The following is a 25,685-nucleotide window of genomic DNA, read 5'->3' on the forward strand; positions in this document are numbered from 1 at the left end:
CACAATATGTCATCAGAGAAATGCAAATTAAAACAACAGTGAGATATCACTATATACCTATTTGAGTGGCTAAAACCCAGAAGACTGACAACACCAAATGCTGGTAAGGCTATGGAGCACTGGGATTCTCATTCATTGTTGGTGGGAATGCAAAATAGTACCGGCACTTTGGAAGACAGTTTGGCAGCTTCTTACGAACCTAAACATATTCTTTCCATTTGATCCAGCAATCGCTCTCCTTGGTATTTACCCAAAGGCAGTGAAAACACGTCTAAACTAAAACCTGCACACAGATGTTCACAGGAGCTTTATTCATAACTGCAAAACTTGGAAGCAACCACAACGTCCTTCAGTAGGTGAATGAATAAATAAACTGTGGAACATCCAGACAATGGAATATTATTCAGGACTAAAAAGAAATGAGGTATCAAGCGACAAAAAGACATGGAGAAACCTTAAATGCATATTGCTAATCCCAAAGGGCTACTATATGACATTCTGGAAAAGGCAAAACTATGGACACAGTAAAAAGATCAGTGGTTGCCAGGGATGGGTGGGCGTGGCACAGAGTATGCTTAGGGCAGTGAAAATACTCTGTATGATACCATAATGATGGATACACATCATTATATATTTGTTCAGACTCAGAGAATGTACAACACCAAGAGTAAACTGTAAGGTAAACTGTGGACCTGTGTGATTATGACGTGTCAAAGTAGGTTCATCAGTTGTAACAAAGGTACCACTTTGGTGGAGGATGGTGATAATGGGGGAAGCTGTGCATGTGTGCGAACAGGAAATCTCTGTCCTTTCCCCTCTATTTTTCTGTGAGCCTAAAACTGCTCTAAAAAAAAAAGTCAATTAAAAAATGCATACAAAGCACAAATGATATGACTGATAAGGGATTAATGTCCAACATAAACAAACAGCTCATACAACTCAACATCAAAAAAAAAAAAAGACAAGCCGACTGAAAAATGGGCAGAAGAACTGAATAGACATTTTTCCAAAGAGGAAATGCAGATGGCCAACAGGCACATGAAAAGATGCTCAACATAGCTAATCATCAGGGAAATGCAAATCAGAACCACAAAGAGATATCACCTCACACCTGTCAGAATGGCTATCATCAAAAAGAACACAAATAACATGTTGGTGAGGATGTGAAGAAAAGGGAGCCCTTGTACACTGTTGGTGGGAATGTAAATTGGTGCAGCTACTGTGGAAAACAGAACGGTGGTTTCTCAAAAAACTAAAAATAGAACTACCATATGACCCAGCAACTCCACTCCTGGGTATATATCCAAAAAAAACGAAAACACTAATTTGAAAAGATAAATGCACCCCAACATTCCTAGCAGCATTATTTACAACTGCCAAGATATGGAAGCAACCTAAGTGTCTATCAACAGATGAATGGATAAAGAAGTGTGTGTGTGTGTGTGTGTGTGTGTGTGTGTGTATGCACACACATACATACACAATGGAATACTACTCAGCCATAAAAACAACAAAATTTTGCCATTTGCAGCAACATGGATGGATTTGCAGGGCATCATGCTAAGTGAAATCAGTCAGACTGAGAAAGGCAAATACTGTATGATATCACTTATATGTGGAATCTAAAAAATACAACTAGTGAATATAACAAAAAAGAAGCAGACTCACAGATATAGAGAACAAACTAGTGGTTACCAGTGGAGAAGGAGGGGAGGGGTAATACAGGGGCAGAGGAGTGGGAGGTACAAACTGTTGGGTATAAGATAGGCTCAAGGATGTATTATACGACATGGGGAGTATAGCCAATATTTTGTAATAACTGTAAACAGAAAGTAACCTTTAAAATTGTAGTAAAAATGTGTAGAAAAAATAAAAATAATAAAAAGTTTTAAAAAAAAGCATGCAAAGCAAAGGAAAAAGGGAAGAAAACATGACTCCAAGGACCTAGAAAATAAAGGTAACTGGGAAGACAGAACTATTTGTGGGATGGGGAAAAAAATGTCTAATAAATGTAACGAAGTTTTGAACATTTCAAGAATTCACTTCAGTAAGAATTCCAATGGGAGATGGTGAAAGCATCTGGAGATATAGTCATACATTACATACAGTAAAGGTGATCTAAAAATCACCACTAAATGCTTGGATAAAAGGAAATAAGCCTCTAGAAAATAGTGAAGCTTATTCTAGAGAATGGGTAGTGTGGCTTTACATCCAAGCTGTGAAATCTAGAATAAGAAACCCAATAGTAAATCAACTCATTTAAAATACGGAATCAAGAAGCCTGAAGAGCACCAGACTGGGAGCAAGGCAACCTGCATCCTAGCCCCTACTGTGGCTCTAGCTTAAATAAATTGTTTACCCTCCTGGGGCTCCAAATCCTCATCTATGAAATAAGAATGACATCAGCTTTTAAATAAGCTTTTCTCAAACTGGTGTTCCTTGAAACATTAATAGTTATATATTTATGTCCATATGTTTGTTAAGTAAGTTTAAATAAATTTGGAAAATGTCAGACTAGATAATTTCTATGGTCTGCTGCTCTAACATGGTGTAATTCTGATCCAAATATATAGTTACCTTAATGAATTTAAATCTAATGTATATACAGATATACTATTTGCTTTTGATTATCTCATAGAGAGGAGTATTAAAGAATGTAAAATGGGTGACAATCCTTTTGAGAAAATTTCATACCTTGACAGTGGCGATTGAGAGCAGAAAGCAAAGGGTCTAATAACAAGAGGGACAAAAACTGAGAAAGGACTGGATAATTAAGGTAATAAATGTAAATGTCTTTCATTCTGTTTGTCTATCCTTCTAAATGATCTTTTCCTTCAAATTCTTAGACAAGGTGCTAAGAACAGAATTAGCCAACTACAGGTTCAACCCATTTGATTTTTTAAAAATTCATTTTTAGGCAAAATGGAGAAAAGGATTCAATCTTTTGTGGCAAGAAACGATCATCTTTATGTTACACACAGGGTCTCACCTGGAGCCATTACTACATATAAGACAAATATGAATTTTGAATGGCTGAGTTCTTTTTTTTTTTTTTTTTTTTTTTTTGTGGTACGCGGGCTTCTTACTGTTGTGGCCTCTCCCGTTGCGGAGCACAGGCTCTGGATGTGCAGGCTCAGTGGCCATGGCTCACGGGCCCAGCCGCTCCGCGGCACGTGGGATCTTCCCGGATTGGGGCACAAACCCGTGTCCCCTGCATCGGCAGGCGGACTCTCAACCACTGCGCCACCAGGGAAGCCCAAATGGCTGAGTTCTATATCATTTAGTATGACACATGGTCAGCCTTCTGTAGCCAGATAAAGATCAGACTACAGAGAATTTGTAACACAGTAAAGTGGGTCTTCCTATCTCCCTTTTTCTAAGCTTTCACAGCTACAGTTGGTTGCCTAAATGAAGAGTTATGTTCTGGGCAGTTTTTTGCTAACATTATTGTTAATTCTTTCTTCCACTTCCCTTCCTACAACATCCTATTCTCTATAATGTCTATTAAGATGGTTGTTGTTTTTCCAAATCAGTATACCACATTTATTTAAGAAGAAACTGATGAGATTTATAGAAGGAAGTGATAGAGAATTTATCAGCTCTCCTCTGATGGAATGTGATAAAAAATAAATACAAATCAGCCAAAGTATGAGTTCACAAACAAAGAAAACATATTTCTAGGTGTTCCCTTGATTACCTTATCAACAAACACTGTTCAAGATGGGTAATTAAAAAATAGCATATGAGGATAATCTAAGGTGTAAACTATTTTGAACAGCAACAAAAGTTTAAGATAAGGATTTTATTAAAGGGAATAGATTAAATATTTTTGTCTTTCATAAAATTACTTTTTGGCAATATAATCATACCAACCACCACCTACATAGTACCTTGCTCACTGTGAACACTACGTTAGAAAATTTATAGGGCTTCCCTGGTGGTGCAGTGGTTGAGAATCCGCCTGCCGATGCAGGGGACACGGATTCGTGCCCCGGTCCGGAAGGATCCCACATGCGCGGAGCAGCTGGGCCCGTGAGCCATGGCCGCTGAGCCTGCACGTCCAGAGCCTGTGGTCCACAACGGGAGAGGCCACAGCAGTGAGAGGCCCGCGTACCACAAAAAAAAAAAAAAAAAAAAAGAAAATTTATACACACTAATGCTATACTGACAATAAACCTCCAAAGTAAATAATTTTGCAGGTGAGGGTACCAAGACTCAGAGAGTTTAGGGCCCAGGGCCCTTAAGTATTAAGAGGCCCAGGACCATACAAGTGACAAGTGGTAATGGCAGACTCAAAGTGAGCCTTGTTTTGGCATACCCAAGAGCCTTCTTACTGCTGAGGAAGAGATGCTAATTTACCAGTACAGGGCTTATCTGGATACAATTTTGCTAATACTATTTATCTTAAAAAAAAAATGTTATCTACCTGTTCTTTCCTGGAAAAAAGCTCATGACACACTATTAAGTAAAGGAAAAAGTCACAGAACAATGACTAGTATGATCCTATTTAAACAGAAAAATAACCTATACATGAGTACAGACAATCAAAAATACATATGTGTATAAATGCAAAATACTTTCCCCCTTCTTATTCCTGTAGTCTAGTTTCATTTGGGGCCAATACAAGAGGTCTTTCCTAGATTAAGAAGGAATCTCAGAGGATCAGTGTAGATTTAGTAAATTTTTAAAGACATGGCTCAAGTCTTTACTCCTTCAGTGCATCTGCTGCTTCCTCATATTGCCTACTTTGTTAATTTGGTCCACAATGTACCTTATACTTTACACAACACTGCTCTGGGGGACTTCCCTGGTGGTCCAGTGGTAAAGAATCCACCTTACAATGCAGGGGATGTGGGTTCGATCCCTGGTCGGGTAACTAAGATCCCACGTGCCGCAGGGCAACTAAGCCCACGCAACACAATTACTGAGCTCGTGGCCCTCAACTAGGGAGCCTGTATGTGGCAAATTACAGAGCCCATGTGCTCTGGAGCTTGCACATCACAACTAGAGAGAGAAAACCCACACACCACAACTAGAGAGAAGCCCATGCGCCGCAAAGAACGAACCCATATGCCTCAACAAAGATCCCACGTGCCTCAACTAAGACCCACCACAGCCCAAAATAAACAAATAAATAATAAATAAATCTTTAAATAAAATACTGCTTTGGGATGTGCAAATATAGTGTTAGTCCCAAATACACTGTAAGCACCTTGAGGGCAGGACTTGGGTCTAACCATCTAAGTGTTCCACAACCGAGATTAATCAAGTTCTCGGCATTTATTCTTTTCCTGAAAACTTATACTATGAACCAGGCACCGGCACAGGAGCAGAACATACACTAGTAACCAAATAAACAAGGTCTCTTCCTTACTGAATTTATATTATGCTTGTGTGGGGTAGGGGCATGCAGGGGACTGGAATATATGTAATAAGCAATTATGCTACAAGGTAATAATGCATAAAAGAACACATGGAATTACTGGAACACCTAGGAGGACGCTAAAGTCAAAGCATTCTGAAAAAAGTGAGATCAAAGTTGAGGCCTAAAGGATAAACAGGAGTTGGATAAAAAGATGGTGAAAAAGTACCCTCGGATATAGAGGTAAGAAACAGTAGCATGGCAAATTAGACGAACTGAAAATAGCACAGGTTGGCTGGAACCCAGAGCATGGGAGAGGGGGCAGAGGCTGAAAGAAAGGGTGGGAAAGTTTGGCAGGGGGCAGACCACATAGGGCTTGTAAGCCATGGACGGAGTTAAGGAGAGCTACTAAAGAGTTTTAACCAGTGGAGTGACAGGATCAGACTTGCCTTTTTATAAAAATCGCTCCAGTTACAGTGTGGAGAATGGATTAGGGAAGGGCAAGGCTGAAGGCTTAAGGAGCAATTCAGGCAAGAGATAATGGTGGCCTGAAGGAAGGCAGTGGCGGGGGAGATGGAGAGAACTGGGCAGATCTGAGACCCTGAGAAGACTGCAGCACCGACAGGAAATGGGAGGTGAGGGAAAGGGACGAGTTAAAGAGGGTGCCCAGGTTCTCAGCTAGAGCATCGCCTGAGCTAGAAAACAGAAGTCTGTTTAGGGAGGGTGCGGGGGGCAGTTGAATGAGTTTGACTGTGAATTTACTGTATGATCACGAGATAGCCAAGATGTTATGCTGCTAAGAGCTCTAAGTTAAGACTGTGATGGAATATGCATATTTGAGAGTTCATGGCATAAAGACACTAATTTAACCTGCGGAAATGGATGTGATCAATTTGGAGGAGAACAATTACAGAGTGAGGAAAAGAGTAGCTCTAAGACAGACCCCTGAGGAACTCCACTGTAAAGGACACAAAAGAGACTGAGAAGGGACAGCCAGAGAGGTAAAAGGAAGATCAGAAATCCTTGGAGGGAGAAAAATCAAGTAATGAGGTTATTTCAAGAAAGAGTGTTCCACAGTGTTTCTTAAATGTGTGTAGAATGACTGAAGCTCTCCTTCAGTAAAAGTAAATATAAGCAATTCTTCCTTCTATCCTCAATTCAGCTTCCAGTTTCTTTTCGTGGTGATGAAAATATGTGCAGTGACTATTCTCCACTCCCCCCAAATGAGGTCCTCCTGATTTTCTTATTTCTAACATTTTCTCACTGAGACAAGAGTCTTACCTCCAATTCTGTCACCACAGTAAATAATGACCAAACTCTGCCAATTTCATCTTTGTAATTGTTTTCACATCTTTTCTTCCCTTTCCATTCCCACTGTCACCGCCCTAATGCAGGTTCTAAGCACCATACAACTGGACAATTATGGTCTACTGGTCTCCCACTATTCCATCTTTCACTTCCTCTCTAGAGCAATGCTTTTCACATAGAATAACATATTAATTATTTAAAATATTAACTTTGGGCTTCCCTGGTGGCACAGCGGTTGGGAGTCCGCCTGCTGATGCAGGGGACGTGAGTTCATGCCCCAGTCTGGGAGGATACCGCATGCCGTGGAGCGGTTGGGCCCGTGAGCCATGGCCGCTGAGCCTGCGCATCCGGAGCCTGTGCTCCACAGCGGGAGAGGCCTCAGCGGTGAGAGGCCCGGGTACCACAAAAAAAAAAAAAAAAAAAAAAAAAAATTAACTTAAATTGCTTTATTCCACTGCTGAAAATTCCCCAATGATTTCCCATTATAATTGTTTGTTCACAAATTTCATTCATTTAGCAAATATTTATGTAGGGCAGTACTTCTCAAACTACCCATGCTAAGGTTCTGCTTTTTTTCTTTTTCTTTTAAGTTTTCAATCCATTGCAGACCAATATTGTAGAATGCAATAAAAAACGTTGTGGTAATGTTAAATTACTAAAAAAAAGTTTCTAAATTCTTGTTTTCAATTTTGATATTTATCTGATCATGGACTGGTAACAACAGTTCATGGTCTAGCAGTGATCTGTAGACCATATTCCAAACAGCCCTAGTGCTGATAATACATGGATAAAAAGACATTACAGTTCTGCCTTCAACGCATGTGCTCAATGCAGGGCAATTCTGCCATTCAGGGGAGACATTTTTGATCGTCACACAGGAGGAAGGAGGGAACTACTGGCATTGAGTGAATAGAGCCCAGAGATGCTGCTAAACATCCTATAATGAACAGGATATAACCCCTCCAACAAAGAATTATCCAGCCTAAAATGTCAAAAATGTCAAGGTTGAGAAACTCTGCTTTACAAGTGTAATGCAAATGAATAATTAGAAGACATTAAGAACAGAGCTATAGACCCGAGAACTTGCAGTGTGTTTCACTGGCAGTTTCACCCATTGTTGGAGCCCATCGGACTGGCCAGCCCCCCGCCTCTCCACCAGTGTGTCACGCATTCCTTCCGCACCTACCTACTTGAAAGCATCCCTCTGTGATGAGGACGGGGTGGTGGTCCACAGAGTCCAGTGCCAAGAGGGAAAACCATGTGGCTGACAGGGTCTTGGTGCTCTGGCCGGGTGTCAGGCCTGAGCCTCTGAGGTGGGAGAGCTGAGTGCAGGACACCGGACCACCTCTGGGCCCCGTGTAATATCAATCAGCGAGAGCTCTCCCAGAGATCTCCATTTCAACTCTAAGACCCAACTCCACTCAACGATCAGTGAGCTCCAGTGCTGGACACCCCATGCCAAATCATTAGCAGGACAGGAACACAACCCCACCCATTAGCAGAGAGGCTGCCTAAAACCATAATAAGTTCACAGACACCCCAAAATACACCACCGGACGTGGTCGTGCCCACCAGAAAGACAAGATCCAGCCTGATTCATCAGAACGCAATAATCTGTCCCCTCCACCAGGAAGCCTACAACAAACCACTGAACCAACCTTACCCACTGGGGGCAGACACCAAAAACAACAGTAACTATGAAGCTGCAGCCTGTGAAAGAGAGACCCCAAACACAGTAAGTTAAGCAAAATGAGAAGACAGAGAAATACACAGCAGGTGAAGGAGCAAGGTAAAAACCCACCAGACCAAACAAATAAAGAGGAAACAGGCAGTCTACCTGAAAAAGAATTCAGAGAAATGATAGTAAAGATGATCCAAAATCTTGGAAATGGAATGGAGAAAATACAAGAAACATTTAACAAGGACCTAGAAGAACTAAAGAGCAAACAAACAATGATAAACAACACAATAAATGAAATTAAAAATTCTCTAGAAGGAATCAATAGCAGAATAACTGAGGCAGAAGAACAGATAAGTGACCTGGAAGATAAAATAGTAGAAATAACTACAATAGAGCAAAATAAAGATAAAAGAATGAAAAGAATTGAGGACAGTCTCAGAGACCTCTGGGACAACATTAAATGCACCAACATTCGAGTTATAGGGGTCTCAGAAGAAAAAGAGAAAAAGAAAGGGACTGAGAAAATATTTGAAGAGATTATAGTTGAAAACTTCCCTAATATGGGAAAGGAAATAGTCAATCAAGTCCAGGAAGCACGGAAAGTTCCATACAGGATAAATCCAAGGAGAAACACTCCAAGACACATATTAATCAAACTATCAAAAATTAAATACAAAGAAAAAATATTAAAAGCAGCAAGGGAAAAGCAACAATAACATACAAGGGAATCCCCATAAGGTTAACAGCTAATCATTCAGCAGAAACTCTGCAAGCCAGAAGGGAGTGGCAGGACATATTTAAAGTGATGAAAGGGAAAAACCTACAACCAAGATTACCCAGCAAGGATCTCATTCAGATTCAATGGAGAAACTAAAACCTTTACAGACAAGCAAAAGCTAAGAGAATCCAGCACCACCAAACCAGCTTTACAACAAATGCTAAAGGAACTTCTCTAGACAGGAAATACAAGAGAAGGAAAAGGCCTACAATAACAAATGCAAAACAATTAAGAAAATGGTGATAGGAACATACATATGGATAATTACCTTAAATGTAAATGGATTAAATGCTCCAACCAAAAGACAGAGACTGGCTGAATGAATACAAAAACAAGACCTGTATACATGCTGTCTACAAAAGACCCACTTCGGACCCATGGACACATGCAGACTGAAAGTGAGGGGACAGAAAAAGATATCCCATGCAAATGGAAATCAAAAGAAAGCTGGAGTAGCAATATTCATATAAGATAAAATAGACTTTAAAATAAAGAATGTTATAAGAGACAAGGAAGGACACTACCAAATGATCAAGGGATCAAACCAAGAAGAAGATATAACAATTTTAAATATTTATGCACCCAAAATAGGAGCACCTCAATACATAAGGCAACTGCTAACAGCTATAAAAGAGGAAACTGACAGTAACACAATAACATTGGGGGACTTTAACATCTCACTTATACCAATGGACAGATCATCCAGACAGAAAATGAATAAGGAAACAGAAGCTTTAAATGACACAACAGAGCAGACAGATTTAATATTTGATATTTATAGGACATGCCACCCAAAAGTGGCAGAATACACTTTCTTCTCAAGTGCACATGGAACATTCTCCAGGACAGATCACATCTTGGGTCACAAATCAAGCCGCGGTAAATTTAAGAAAATTGAAATCATATCAGGCATCTCAACACTATGAGATTAGAAATCAATTACAGGGTAAAAGAACGAAAAAAACACAAACACATGGAGGCTAAACAATACGTTACTAAATTACCAAGAGATAACTGAAGAAATCAAAGAGGTAATAAAAAATACCTAGAGACAAATTACAATGAAAACACAATGATCCAAAACCTATGGGATGCAGCAAAAGCTAAGATAGAAGTTTATAGCAATACAAGCCTACCTCAAGAAACAAGAAAAATCTCAAATAAACAATCTAACCTTACACCTAAAGGAACCAGACACCTAAAGGAACTAGAGAAAGAAGAACAAACAAAACCCAAAGTTAGCAGAAGGAAAGAAATCATAAAGATTAGAGCAGAAATAAATGAAATAGAAACAAAGAAAACAATAGCAAAGATCAATAAAACTAAAAGCTGGTTCTTTGAGAAGATAAACAAAACTGATAAACCATTTGCCAGACTCATCAAGAAAAAGAGGGAGAGGACTCAAATCAATAAAATTAGAAATGAAAATGGAGAAGTTACAACAGACACTGTAGAAATACAAAGCATCATAAGAGACTACTACAAGCAATTCTATGCCAATAAAATGGACAATCTGGAAGAATGGACAAATTCTTAGAAAGGTATAACCTTCCAAGACTGAACCAGGAAGAAATAGAAAATATGAACAGACCAATCACAAGTAATGAAATTGAAACTGTGATTAAAAATCTTCCAACAAACAAAAGTCCAGGACCAGATGGCTTCACAGGTGAATTCTATCAAACACTTAGAGAAGAGCATCAAACACTTAGAGAAGAGCTAACACCCATCCTTCTCAAACTCTTCCAAAAAATTGCAGAGGAAGGAACACTCCCAAACTCATTCTATGAGACCACCAACACCTTGATAACAAAACCAGACAAAGATACTACAAAAAAAGAAAATGACAGACCAATGTCACTAATGAATACAGATGCTAAAATCCTCAACGAAATACTAGCAAACAGAATCCAACAACACATTAAAAGGATCATACACCATGATCAAGTGGGATTTATCCCAGGGATGCAAGGAGTCTTCAATATACACAAATCAATCAATGTGATACACCATATTAACAAATTCAAGGATAAAAACCATATGATCTCAATAGATGCAGAAAAAGCTTTTGACAAAATTCAACACCCATTTATGATAAAAACTCTCCAGAAAGTGGGCATAGAGGGAACCTACCTCAACATAATAAAGGCCATATACGACAAACCCACAGCAAACTTCGTTCTCAATGGTGAAAAACTGAAGGCATTTCCTCTAACATCAGGAACAAGACAAGGATGTCCACTATCGCCACTATTATTCAACATAATTTAGGAAGTCCTAGCCACAGCTATCAGAGAAGAAAAATAAAAGGAATACAAATTGGAAAAGAAGAAGTAAAACTGTCACTGTGTGCAGATGACATGACACTATACATAGAGAATCCTAACGATGCCACCAGAAAACTACTAGAGCTAATCAATGAATTTGGTAAAGTTGCAGGATACAAAATAAATGGGCAGAGGACCTAAATAGACATTTCTCCAAAGAAGACATACAGAAGGCCAAGAAACACATGAAAAGCTGCTCAACATCACTAATTATTAGAGAAATGCAAATCAAAACTACAATGAGGTATCACCTCACACCAGTTAGAATGGGCATCGTCAGAAAATCTACGAACAAATGCTGGAGAGGGTGTGGAGAAAAGGGAACTCTCTTGCACTGTTGGTGGGAATGTAAATTGATACAGCCACTGTGGAGAACAGTACGGAGGTTCCTTAAAAAACTAAAAATAGAATTACCATATGATCCAGCAATCCCACTACTGGGCATATACCCAGAGAAAACCATAATTCAAAAAGACACATGCACCCCAATGTTCACTGCAGCACTATTTACAATAGCCAGGTCATGGAAGCAACCTAAATGCCCATTGACAGATGAATGGATAAAGAAAATGTGGTACATATATACAATGGAATATTACTCAGCCATAAAAAGGAACGAAATTGGGTCATGTGTAGAGATGTGGATGGATCTAGAGACTGTCATACAGAGTAAAGTAAGTCAGAAAGAGAAAAACAAATATTGTATATTAACGCATATATGTGGAACCTAGAAAAATGGTCCAGATGAACTGGTTTGCAGGGCAGAAATAGCGACACAGATGTTGAGAAGAAACATATGGACACCAAGGGGGAAAGCGGGGGGTGGGGTGGTGATGGTGGGATGAATTGGGAGATCGGGATTGACATGTATACAGTGATGTGTATAAAATAGGTAACTAATAAGAACCTGCTGTATAAAAAATAAATAAAATTTTAAAAAAAAAGGAATCCCAATTGAGATAGTTTGTCCACTCAAATTTTGAAACCCAAACAGATAAAGATATCTTTATGCTTTCAATCAATACCCTCACTGCCTTGACAGAAATCTGAGATTTTATAAAATACCTCTATTCTTAAAAAGAAAAAAGGGAAGAAGGAGGGGTTGGGGGGAAAGGGGAGAAGCAGGAGGGGGAAAAAGAAGAGGAGGAGAAGGAGATGAAAAGGAGGATGACAAAGAGAAAGGAGGAGGAGGTAGTTTAACTCTTTAGCAGAGAAAGAGAGGCCAGAGAAGTTTAAACAGTTGTCTGATACCGAAATGCAAATGTCAGATTTCTGTAGTTATTAACTATCTCTATATATACTCAATATGTAGAATTCTACCAAATCACTAAAGTACTGGATAATTTCTGAATTCGAAGGCTGTCATTTATAAGTCCATATAGGAAATGGCAGGGGGTGAGGCCAGACCTATAGATCTTCAGTGTTTTAGTAATTCCTCCCTTCCTTTTCACTCCCAAACCTATTTTGTCTAAGTTCTCACAACCTTTACATACATGGAAAGCTTTGTAAATTTCCTGGAGAATTAATTCAGGAAGAAAGGCAAACGTGGAACATATGTACTCATCATAGGATATTCTCTGACATAAAATTCAAGGCTTTATTGACTACTTGATTTTTAGATCTCTTCAATATCCAGAGAGGCAGTTCAGAATACAGACCCTGGAACCAGACATCCTGATTTCCAAACCCAGTTCTGCCAATTACTAGTTGTACAAACTTAGTGAGTCATTTCCTTTTCCTCTTTTTCTCCAGGTTCCTGGACCAGGAGAACCAAGTTCTAGTCCTAGTTCTGCCTGTGACTTGCTTAGTGACCTTGGGCCACAGTTTCTGCATCTGTAAAGAGAAGGAGCCAGGGGATTTGTACTCGATCAGTGGTTCTCAACCAACGGTGATTTTGCCCCCAGGGGATGTTTGACAATGTCTGGAGATACTTCTGGTTGTCACCACTAGGGGTGAGATGGGGAGTGTTACTTGGCATCTCGTGGGTAGAGGCCAGTGATGCTGCTAAACATCCTACAATGCAAAGGACAGCCAGCACCCCATGACAATTATCCGGCTCAAAATGTCAGTGGTGTCACAGTTGCAAAATCCTTGGCTCCCCATTTTAATGGTTTTATGTTATGGGCTTTCATGAGAAAAGAACAATACAAGAGTTAACAGCATGGGACTTCCCTGGCGGTCCAGTGGCTAAGACTCTGTGCTCCCAATGTAGGGGGCCCAGGTTTGATCCCTGGTAAGGGAACTAGATCCCACATGCCACATCTAAAGATCCCTCATGCCGAATGAAGATCCCACATGCTGCAACTAAGACCCGGCGCAGCCAAATAAATAAATAGAAAAAAAAAAAAAAGAGTTAACGGCATGGACTCTGAGGCGAGACTGCCTCAGTTCAAATGTGACTCCACCACTTACTGACACTCAGTTTCCTTCTCCATAAAATGGGGACAATATAGTATCTACCTCATAAGGTTGTTGTGAGGATTAAATAAGTTAATATATGTAAAGCATTTAGAAGGGTGCTGGCCCTATATAGGTATTAGCTAACATCATCATCACCACCTAAACATGGGAATAAAACGGAAAAAAAACACCAGCCATTTCACTTGAGGAGTCACATGAGTTAGGTTCCTCAGTGGAAAGGTTTTGAAGACTGAACAAATTCAAGCACAGTTCCTCACACGTCAGAAACTGCTCTCCCTCCTTCCCTTCTCCCACTCTTTCCTCTCTAATGCTTCCACAGCTGCTTAAGCACTGAGATGCAAATGTTTTCACGGTTTGGAGGGAATACAAACCACTTGTATCCATTCTATAATGCAAAAAGTAATTGGAGGAGGTAGTTTGTTACACATCAAGAAATTGTTTTTATCTTTTAGTAGAAAAGGACAGGCACGTCTGCCTATGCCCGGTAAGGGGCTGCAATTAAAGCCCTCGGGATCCAGGCCTCACCCTCTTCTCCTCTTGAAACCTCCTGAACGGAGTGGGTCATATCTGTCCCCCTGGCTCCTTTGCTGTGCTGTCAGGGGAGCCGCCACAAGACAGAAACAGCTTGTGATGGTACCTTTTTGTTTGTTTTTTAATTACACAAGTAGAAATATACCAGTTAAACATTCAGAGAAGAGGTACACAGAGTGAAAGAACAAAAATCTCCATTTCCATCCTAAATTCCCTTTCACAGAAGTAAACAATTTTCTTCAATTTAATGTGAGTCCATATGGACTTCTGTAATGCATTTACTTAAGGATTTTTAAATTACTAAAACATATCTCTACATTTAGAGATATACCATTTTAAGATTCATTTCACTTTATTCCATAATGAGGATGGGAGGATGCAGCATAGTTTATTTAATCATTTCCTTACTGGTGGACATTTAAGTAAAAACTTAGACTTCAACTTCATAGTGACCTGATTATTGATTTATAAGTAACTCAACTGTAGTTGCCAGCAAATCGAATCCATTGGTGATTCTATGGACAGCTCTGCCTCCCCAAAAGAAAAGAAGTCACTCTAAAAGTCTGTTTATAAATAAAAAATGCCAACTGAATTTACCTATAATTTGACTCTGAGATATAAGCACAACTACATTATTTCTATTCAAATGTAAGTAAATTTAACCTGAAAAATTAAAACCAATGGAAAAATTAATTCAAGGTTAAATTTTTCAGTTTGTTGAAAGGCACCCATAGTATTTTTAGGGTGTCTGCTTTATATCTATATCCTGCTCTAGAGATTCTGGAAATCACATGATCATAAGGCCATTTTCTTCTTCTAGTTAAAAAAAAAAAAAAAAAAAAAGATAAGTTCCCCAACCTGAGTTAGAATTAGTAAATTATTACATTCTTCATATTCAAATATCATCTATAAGTACGCTGTGGAAAAGCAGAAAGGGTAAGTTTTGCATCTCTAACTAGTGAGCAATTGCTTTCTTTTCCTTTCTTAATAAATTACAGGCAGACATGAACAGATGTCAGGTTGGCATTCAAAACCTAAAATATAGCTGAAAAGCAAGTTATGACTAATACAAGGAAAAAAGATGAATGTCAGAAAGCTTTTTTTTTTTTTTTTTTTCAAATTTCAGATAAGCTCTTTAGCCTTAGGGTTCCTTTTACAGAGCCCTGGAGTTCGGTAAGATGTCTTAACCACCATGTAAATTGCAATCTCTCCTCATGAGATGGGGGTGTGAAAATGCATTTTAAGAGTGTCAGTGTTTATGTTAATCTCAGCAAGAACTCCCTCTCTCCCAAATATGGCATGTACAAAACCGTAGTGCCCTTTCTTCCACTGCATTTTATTTGCACTGTTCTTAGCATGTGAAAGATGTCTGCATGTGACTAAAAGCCTCCTTATCTTCTCCGTAGCTCTACTCACAGAGTAACTGCAGTTTCACTTGTGATATCAGAAATGAGTTGCTTTCCTCTAGAATTTCAAAAAAAACCTTAAAAATACAGATTGAAAATGGGCTTAGAGAGGGAGGCACAAAAAGGGGGACCAAAAAGCACAGTGTCAGTTTTAAAGAAAGGGCGTACAAAACTCTAACCAGTGGCTTTCCTCCCCACTGGGCAGCCTGCATATCTACAAGGTACAGGTCCACCCAAAGACAGGACAAGGCTCGAGGCCTTTAAGTCTCTACACTCTTTTCCTTTCAGCTCTAATACAGATAACTTCTGCCAAAGCCCCTTTCCTTGGATACATGTGAACCTAGTCCTAAAATTATATTACAATTCTTTAATTCTTTAACAATTATTTCACTGTTCTTTGAAAAACAATTGTTATTGTTGTTTTCGCTCTGACATTTACAGTTTAGAGGTAACTGCCAGGGATGCCAAAACATGAAGTTTCTTTGTGGAAACTATATTTTCCAACAAAAGAGCTACAATGAGAACTGAGGTAATCAATTATTTATCCAGAGCACTCTGCACAAAACTGTACACAAGGGAATAAGCGTGATCAGTGTCTGAACAGGAGTACATGCACATGCCATGGACACCTGGGTGCACTCAAGGACTGCTGAGTTTATTCACCCATACTTCCAGATGCTGGTTTTTGATGCCCACATTTCTATCCTAGGACCCAAAAGGTACTTCTATATTATCCCACAAAGGATTTAAGGTCTTTCCTAACTTAACGGCTATCACTGTAGGCATTGGAGGATATTCTAACTAAATTGCTGAGGGTATCCACTAAGTGCAAGGTTTAGGTCTAGTTTTCCTTGCTAATGCTTTCATGTGCTTTCAAGGAAGAGCTGCCCCATGTGGGTCTGGGTGAGTTCAACTGCTCCAGACAAAGAAAAAGTTAGTTACACTGATTAAAACGTTACACTGATTAAAACAAGAACAACAAAAGTTGAAACTGATATCCCCCCAAAGTAATCCCTTTTCATACTTCTACATATGACCTTTCTTCCATTCTCTATAGGGCTAGCTGTATGTGACTTCTTCTTTTCCCTTTTAAGGCCTTCCTTGACTTTAATTCTATAAAAATGTTACAACAAAAACAGGAAGTACTTGAATGTATTTCAAGAGAGAAACTAACATTTTCGAAACTCTAGGACACTTATTTCATGTGTATTACCTCATCTGATCCCTATTTTTTCTGCATAAATGTGTGCCTCTGGTTAGTACTTTAGTCTCTGTATCTCACTGGCAAAATTCTGTATTACCTAAGGTATAATTGCAGTTTTCAAAAGCAACATGAAGTTTTTCAAGCAAAAGGAAAGAACTATATTACTTACAATTATCAGTCTCATAAACACAATGACAGAAGATAATTCTATATTTATCACTTTGTGAACTTGAAACTTTGATATATAGGCAAAAAGATTCATTTAGTTAAGATTCCTGTTTACAAAGTAGACATAACTCTAGACTCCATGGTAAAAACAATGATTTGGTCTCAAGCCAAAAGTAAAAATGTTCTCTGCTTAAACAAAATAAAATAGTCCCATAACCTACATTAATTATTCTTTTCTAATCCCTATTTTTTTCCCATTTGAATTGATTTAGCCAATCATATCCAGTGCCCAGTGAGATCTCACAACCATATAGGTTGATGATTTAGTTAACAGAGAATGAGGAAAAAAATTAGCCAATTTTGTTCCCACCCAGCCGGGTAAAAGAACACAGGATATATATTAAAAAGGACACATGTAATGTCATTTTATTTATTTATTTATTTTTAATTAATTTATTTATTTTTGGCTGTGTTGGGTCTTCGTTGGGGCACGCGGGCTTTCTCTAGTTGTGGCGAGTGGGGGCTACTCTTCGTTTGCGGTGTGCGGGCTTCTCACTGCGGTGGCTTCTCTTGCTGAGGAGCACGGGCTCTAGGTGTGCGGGCTTCAGTAGTTGTGGCACACGGGCTTGGTTGCTCCGTGGCATGTGGGATCTTCCCGGGCCAGGGATAGAACCTGTGTCCCCTGCATTGGCAAGCAGATTCTTAACCACTGCGCCACCAGGGAAGTCCCTCTAATGTCACTTTAAATTAAATGTAGCAATCTGAACTTTTATATACCTTTATCAAAGCCCAATGAGAACTTTAAAATCACACTGTACTTAGAAGGCAATGAAATAGTCTATTATGTAATTCTCCCGAAATTCAAACGAAAAAAGAAGGCTCTATTGGAAAATAAGGAATGACACGTGCACAGCAAGAGAATTATTTTTCAGCCATTTTACCATAAAAAAAGTAGAATAAGGACACTGAGAATCTTCATTTGTAATAAAGAAAAAAATGTCTTTCAGTTCAGCTCAAAAGCCAAGGTACCTTTAGACTTAATGTCTTTTAAATCAAATTGTTAACACAAACTTCTGGATGGCAAAAAGCCATAAAGAGAAAAAAATTTACTACATTAAAAAAAGAAAAAAAGAACTCATTTATGCCTAACTAAGTCAGTATGAAAGTATTAGAAAAGTAAATCCATAAAAAAAGGTTCTAGGGATTTCCCTGGTGGTGCAGTGGTTGGGAGTCTGCCTGCCAGTGCAGGGGACACGGGTTCGAGCCCTGGCCCAGGAAGATCCCACATGCCGCAGAGCAGCTGAGCCCATGTGCCACAACTACTGAGCCTGCGCTCTAGAGCCTGCAAGCCACAACTACGGAGCCCACGTGCCACAACTACTGAAGCCCGTGCACCTGGAGCCTGTGCTCCACAATAAGAGAAGCCAATGCAATAAGAAGCCCACGCACTGCAACTAGAGAAAGCCCAAGCGCAGCAACGGAGACCCAATGCAGCCATAAATAAATAAATAAAATATAGTAATTCTTTGTTTGCCTAAAACAAGTTAATGGTTAATGTTGCAATTAAATAAAAGATTTATTTTTTAAAAAAGGTTCTGGGTAGTAGTACCCACCAACAAAACTGAAATTCAAGGTCCTTGGTCAAAAAGCACATTAACAACAACAAAAAGCATACTATATAATTCAACTAATTTCAATATGGATTGCAAAAACAGATTAAAGTCACTCAGAAATTCCAAATCTGTTTTAATTTCAAACTCTTCAACAGCTGGCAGTCACAAACTGACTGAAATGAGTTTACTCTTTTACGTGTTGTCACCTCAACCTTAGACAGAGGCCCTAATGAGCAGGGTTTGGATAATGCACAAACAGGAAACTAGTATATGAATAACTGAATCCTCAAAAGTTTCTAAACCGTGAGAAAATACTTATATTATAATTAAAAGATATAACTTATAGAAGCAGTAGTTTTTCTACTTGTTGGCTGAAGAGTATACATGCTCAAAGAAACAATCATTAGACTCTTTCTATATGGGGCTCAGGTTTGAAAACTAGTAAAAATGTTCCGCAAGAATAACTTAGAACATTTGGAATCACCCTTTAATCTCTGCTTATACCCCAAGTATACTTAAACAATATTTCCATGTCTTTATTTAAAAGTTTTATGGATTTATTGTGCCTCAAAATACACATTACCAAGATAGTGAACTACCATATTTTAAACTATTTTCCAAATTAAAGTTCTGTTTTTTATGGACTTGGCCTTTGTACCTTTCAGATAAAAAAAGTATGCTATTGCCATTTCAAGGTGTATAAAACTCAGGTGATGAGGGTCTCTGTCATTTTCTCTTAATCCAAATCCAAACTCGACCTTTAGCCAGTGAACAGGTGTGTGCTGTGCCTGTAATTTATCAGAGTGAGTGACCAGGCAGAAAAGCTACCAACAATAGGAGGCTGATAGAACCAAGCACTTAGTGCCTGGAAAGCAGTTCTTACCCCTACCATGATGAATATACTTTTATCTCCCAGTAGCAATTTAAAGATAAAGAATGATGGAGGTGAAGGGAGTCATATATTTGTATTCCTTCAGTTTTTTTGGATACTGTTTTTAATACTAATAGTCTTCCAGAAGCTGTTACATTATAAATTCCTTCCTCAGATATTCTGTTGCTCACATTCCAATCCAACCTATGATATGGATATGAAAACAGTCATGACAGCATTTCCACCAGGGCAAATAAAGCCATTTCACACACACAGATAAATTAAATAAACCTTCAAGAAAAAAGTGATAAATGACTAGTGCATTTCTGTGTATGCAACATGAAAATTCCAATGTCTATCCTGCATCTGTCCTTTTGCACAAATTTAAAACATGTCAAGTATCCATTTACTAGGTATGAAGATGCACCAACTGGGTAATACAACAGTACAATAAAAAGAAACAACAGCTAATATTAGAACAATGCCCATAGTCTAATCGGTAATGACTATTCAGCAGGGTAAATCTGACCTCTAGTGAATCTTTACAGTCAGATGAAATCTCTAAATATGCCCTATTAAAAATTCATAAATATATAAATAAAATGAAATTTCTAAATATGTCCTATAGAAAAACATACTTGATACATAAAATCTAGCAACCACAAATATTTCTATGATTTCCCTATAAAATTAAAATGTAATTTACAAAATCCTAATACTTCAAAGATTTTTTTTAAACTTTTTTTTAAAGTTAAAAATACTTTGTCAGGTCTGAAAAATAATTTCAAAACATTACTGAAAAGAGACTTTATCACATCCATTTTTTAAAAAAACAATACAAGATTTTATCAAATTTTCCTTTTCAAACTCACCCATCTGCTCCACAATCTCTGGAGGAAATACCCGGGAAGCAAACGCTCGTCGAAAAATATCTGAGAATTCCTTGTCCAGACCTCCTATCCCCATTTTTTCAAAGTTCCAGTCAGGATTGATAATAGACTGGCGATTTTCCTTGGTTTTAGCTTTGCCTATGTCAAACAAAGATAATCAAATGAGAGACAAGAACTTCATCACTAAATGTAAAAAGATAGAACTCCCTGGGTATCCTCAGTGAATAAAGAAAAGCTACCCTTATACAAAGATGAACAACATGCTCTTAGCTGATTTCTAAGAAGGATGAGTTTTGCTATATTCACTACTTTGTCTGGTCCCCATTTAGGGTCAGTAAAACACTTTCAAAATGACTAGCTAAACGCATGCTATAGTCAATCCATGGAATCTGGTCTTATTAACCTCTAATCCTAACCAAGTTAACTAACTTGGTTGATTAGAAAAAACATCATGTTCATGTCTGATGAAGAAAACACTAGTTGCCAGAAATGCAACTGAAATCTAGCAGTCCCTCAAGGCTCCTAGAGCAAGATTTTAAAATACATATATTTATCTAGACTAAGTATATAATTGGGCATATAACCCCTCAGTCTGAAAAGGTGCACTAAGTTTTGATGCCTTATTTTTGCTTTTTCTTCATTTGCACACACAAGTCTAAAATCATCCTAAAGTCTTTCATGATTTCAAAATTCATGTTTTCAAATTCTTTCGCAAATGAAAATTATCTAACTTAAATGTCATAGTGCCCCCTAAAGTAACTCAAGAGAACCACATTAACTATCTCAAACACAAAGAGTAAAAGTGCCTTACTTAGTACATTCCACTATAAACAAAAAAAAAGAAAGTAAGATTATAGTTTTTTTTAAATTAGGGAATAAAAGGTCACATTAGAAAAAGTTTACCCTAGATGCTATTTGTATGGTTAGAGTTTTGTGGACTTAAACTTTTCCTTTATGAAGCTATCAAAAATATTTTTCTTACAATCTACTGCCCTCTTGTGGTCAAATTTACTGCATGTTAAATCACAACACAATTTTACTTTCCAATGGAAAAAAAACTATCAATCACACCTTTGCATGAATTACTTAGAAATATCCACATTGTACGAAAGTCATGTGACTCTCTTGGGATAACATACCTTAACAAAATGTGGTACAGAATATGATATACAAAGAAATCACTCCAGAAATGTATTGGATCAATAATAGGAGATTATTATATATCCTACATCCATGAAACAATATGTATAGTCATTAAAAATTATATTGTAGAAGTGTATTTATTAAGATGCTTGAAATATGTTAAGCAAAAAAGAACAAATTATAAAACAGTATGAAAATATCAAATTTAAAATTTTAGTGTTATTTTTGAGTATCCATATTTCATGAGCTAAATATTTTATTTTATAATTATGAAAAAACAATAAGGGAGGAATGATAATTTATGGATCAAGAGAAAGGCCACATATTCGAAGTTAACTGACTTTGAATATAATGGTGTGCAACCATCGAAAACCCTCTACCTTGTACTGGGTTAGACATAACATAGTTAAGTCAACCAAAAATAAGAATTACTATACGATTAACAGCATCATTATTCTGGTGAGTTACTATTTTTAGAGCTCAATCTGCATTATTTTAATATAATAAAAGTAGGGCTAATGTACAAGAGTAGGACTGAACCATGAATCTGTTAAGATGCTCTTCACCTGCACACTCATCATTTAACTCAATCAGTAATGGATGGGATGCGAGTATCACATTTAACACACAACCAACTGAGGGACATCCTACAAAAAAAGTGACCAGCTCTCAAGGTTGTGAAAGACAACGAAAGTCTGAGGAACTGTCAGAGACTGGAGAAGACTATGGAAACTAACCCACTAAATGCAATGTGGAATCCCGAGTTAAATCCTGGAACAGAAAAAGGACATAATGAAAAAACTGGTGAAATCCAGGGGCTTCCCTGGTGGTGCAGATGTTGAGAATCTGCCTGACAATGCAGGGGACACGGGTTCGAGCCCCAGTCTGGGAAGATCCCACATGCCGTGGAGCAACTAGGCCCGTGAGCCACAACTACTGAGCCTGTGCGTCTGGAGCTTGTGCTCCGCAACAAGAGAGGCCGTGGCAGTGAGGGGCCCGCGCACCACGATGAAGAGTGGCCCCCGCTCACCGCAACTACAGAAAGCCCTCGCACAGAAACGAAGACCCAACACAGCCAAAAATAAATAAATAAATAAACAGCGTTCCCTTAAAAAAAAACAACAACAAAACTGGTGAAATCCAAATAAAGTCTGTAGTTTAGTTAGTAGCAATGGAACCACGTTAATTTAGTTTGGGTAGCTGTACTATGGTTATTTAAGATCTAACATCAGGGGCTTCCCTGGTGGCTCAGTGGTTGAGAATCTGCCTACCAATGAAGGGAACACGGGCTCGATCCCTGGTCTGGGAAGATCCCACATGCTGTGGAGCAACTAAGCCCGTGTGCCACAACTACTGAGTCTGTGCTCTAGAGTCCGTGAGTCACAACTACTGAGCCCACGTGCTGCAACTACTGAAGCCCACGTGCCTAGAGCCCGTGCTCCATAACAAGAGAAGTCACCGCAATGAGAAGTCCACTCACTGCAATGAAGAGTAGCCCCCTGCTCACCACAACTAGAGAAAGCCTGCGTGCAGCAACGAAGACCCAACGCAGTCAAAAATAAATAAAATAAAATAAAAAATAAAAAATAAAAAAGATCTAACATCAGAGGAAGCTGGTGAAGGGTATACAGGAACTTTCTGAACTATTTTTTATGGAACCTCTGTAAGCCTGAACTTATCTCAATATTAAAAGTTTAACAATTTTATCTGTATCTTTTCCCTTATTTTTAATGTAGTTACTAGGAAATTAAAAATGACATACATGGCTCACATTACATTTCTATTGGACAACACTGACCTAAGTGAAGGTTTTAAATTCTTTTCTACATCATCACATTTGACAGATATGAAACACTCCATGATTTTGTGATAAGCCTTCTCAAGGGAGGTGTCCCTATTCTCCTTCCCTGCTTAAAAATCACTGTAGTTGAGTCACATGTTATAACAGAGATAGTCCCACTTTACTCAGAATCTTCTAAAAACTGTAAATCTTACCAATAAGATTGAGTGATGAATTTTCTGCTTTTTCAAATGCAACTTGACTGTTTCCAACAACCAGTCCTACTTCAATCTGTATAGAAAGACAGTAATTAGTAGTTATCTTAATAGCAGACTTCTGGACTTCTGAAAGCAAGGCAGAAAACAAAGGGGAAATGAGGTCTCTCTGAGCAAAGTAAATCTTCCAAACTATCAGCTAAGTTACATTTACTTCTGTCATAACTACCTTCTATTATTCCTATTTTATTTCAACACATATATTTTTGATAACACCTGTCTTATTTATTTACAATAAATATCACTTGCATTCAACCAGAATTACAAGTATATATACAAATTTCAAATTACTATTAGATCTGCAAATAAGTATATTTTACACTATATTTTAATAAATACGCTGGCTAGAAAAGCAATTTTCCCCCCTACTATCTTAAAAGAAAGAGCACATAATATAAAAGAAATCACTGAGGGAGAGAATGGCTAGGAAAATTATATTAATTTGCATAATGCACATCATAAAGACTATTAAAAGTAAAACATACCTTTTGTCTTTTACCTGTCGCAGGCTCTCCCTTCAGGATGCTAGGATCCATGGCTTCAATGTCTTTTACCAGTAAGCCAAAAAGCTTTTCATTGAAGCTAAACACAAGCTATGTAGAAAAGAAGTAAGGGGAGAAAAATCACTTCATGATTCAGTGGCTTGATTCTCACATCATCATCAATGTTTTCCAAATGCAGGCAAGCAGCTTTCTTTTGTATATCACCACGAGCAAACTACCCACATAACCAATGAGAGGTAACCACTGGTTACCATAACCAACTAACATTTATTGAGTACCTGCTGTGTGCCAAACAAACATTACAGGAGGTTCTGTAATTAATACTCACAAAGGCTCTTGCGAACAGAAAGTATTCCTCAGTTTTACTAGGAAGGAAGCTGAGATCCAGAGAGGGGCTAAACAATGGGACCTAGAGTCACAGTAAATGACAGTGCCAGGATGCAAGCCTGGGTGTGTGACTCTAAAATAATGCTTTTCTACAACCAATACAAAGTGCCTGCCATTCGAGTGCAGAGACAGCTTCTGAATGGTCATTCATTCACCAAATATTTATTGAGTACCTTCTACAAGCTAGGCCCTCTTCTAGGTACTGGGGTATAACAAAAATATAATAAACAAAGCTGACTGTCAATCTTGCCACTACTAATTACTACGGATGAGAATAAATACTAAGAAAAGTGATCTGAAGCAATATATTTATTTCTTCTCTGTATTATGGAGGATTTTGTTTCATGGGTTTATAGACATCTGCATGTTACTGGGTTTTAAATTATTACAAATACCAAAGCATTTTCTATTAAAATACAAAAGCTAAAGGAGAAGGTAAAAGCAATGAAGTTTAGTCAGGCAATCTGAGCACAACTATCAGGCAGAAAGTGTAAGAACCCAGAAGGACTATGGTAAAGCCCCCAAAGCAATGGACAGGTAAGTCAACAAAGTATCAGCTAATCTCTGCCATCCTGGGGAGCCTCCTCAGTCCATCTAATCCAAAGTAGCAGCCCAGTGGCTCTCTAGTGCATCATCCCATTTTACTGACATCAAAGTACTAAACAGTATGTGGCATTTCTTATTTTCTGTCTTTCCCAACTAGAAAGTAAGCTCTATGAGGGCAGGAATTCTGTTTATTTTGTTCACTGCAGATCCACAGGGATACTAAAACAGTAATATATTGAACACATACTAGGTGTTCAATAAGCATTTAATTAATTAATTGATCAACTGACTAACATAACAGGTTCTTGTCTCAGCTACACCCCTGGCTGAGAAGGTCATGGACCTTTGCTGGATCTAAATAAAATTCCTCATTTGCAAAATGAGGTTAGACAAGATAACCTCTGAGGTTCATTCCAATTCTAGTACTTTTAAAAACAATAACAAATGCTCTACATCCTTTTCCTGTCTACCAGGAAGCGAGTTTGCACTTG

At 38.2% G+C, this 25,685-nt stretch overlaps 1 protein-coding gene across 2 annotated transcripts in view; it reads right to left on the reverse strand.

The window, feature by feature from the left end:
* The window catches only part of NSF (N-ethylmaleimide sensitive factor, vesicle fusing ATPase), a 156,918-nt gene that overhangs the window by 83,759 nt on the left and 47,474 nt on the right, over positions 1 to 25,685 (reverse strand). For both annotated transcript variants that reach the window (XM_059048767.2, XM_067020629.1), the window contains exons 6-8: positions 24,244 to 24,351; positions 23,699 to 23,774; positions 20,543 to 20,698 (exon numbers count right to left, since the gene is read on the reverse strand). In XM_059048767.2, coding sequence (XP_058904750.1) covers positions 20,543 to 20,698; positions 23,699 to 23,774; positions 24,244 to 24,351 — 340 coding nt within the window. The remainder of the gene's footprint in view (positions 1 to 20,542; positions 20,699 to 23,698; positions 23,775 to 24,243; positions 24,352 to 25,685) is intronic.

This window comes from Kogia breviceps, chromosome 19 (assembly GCF_026419965.1).
Source record: "Kogia breviceps isolate mKogBre1 chromosome 19, mKogBre1 haplotype 1, whole genome shotgun sequence".
Lineage (NCBI taxonomy): Eukaryota > Metazoa > Chordata > Mammalia > Artiodactyla > Physeteridae > Kogia > Kogia breviceps.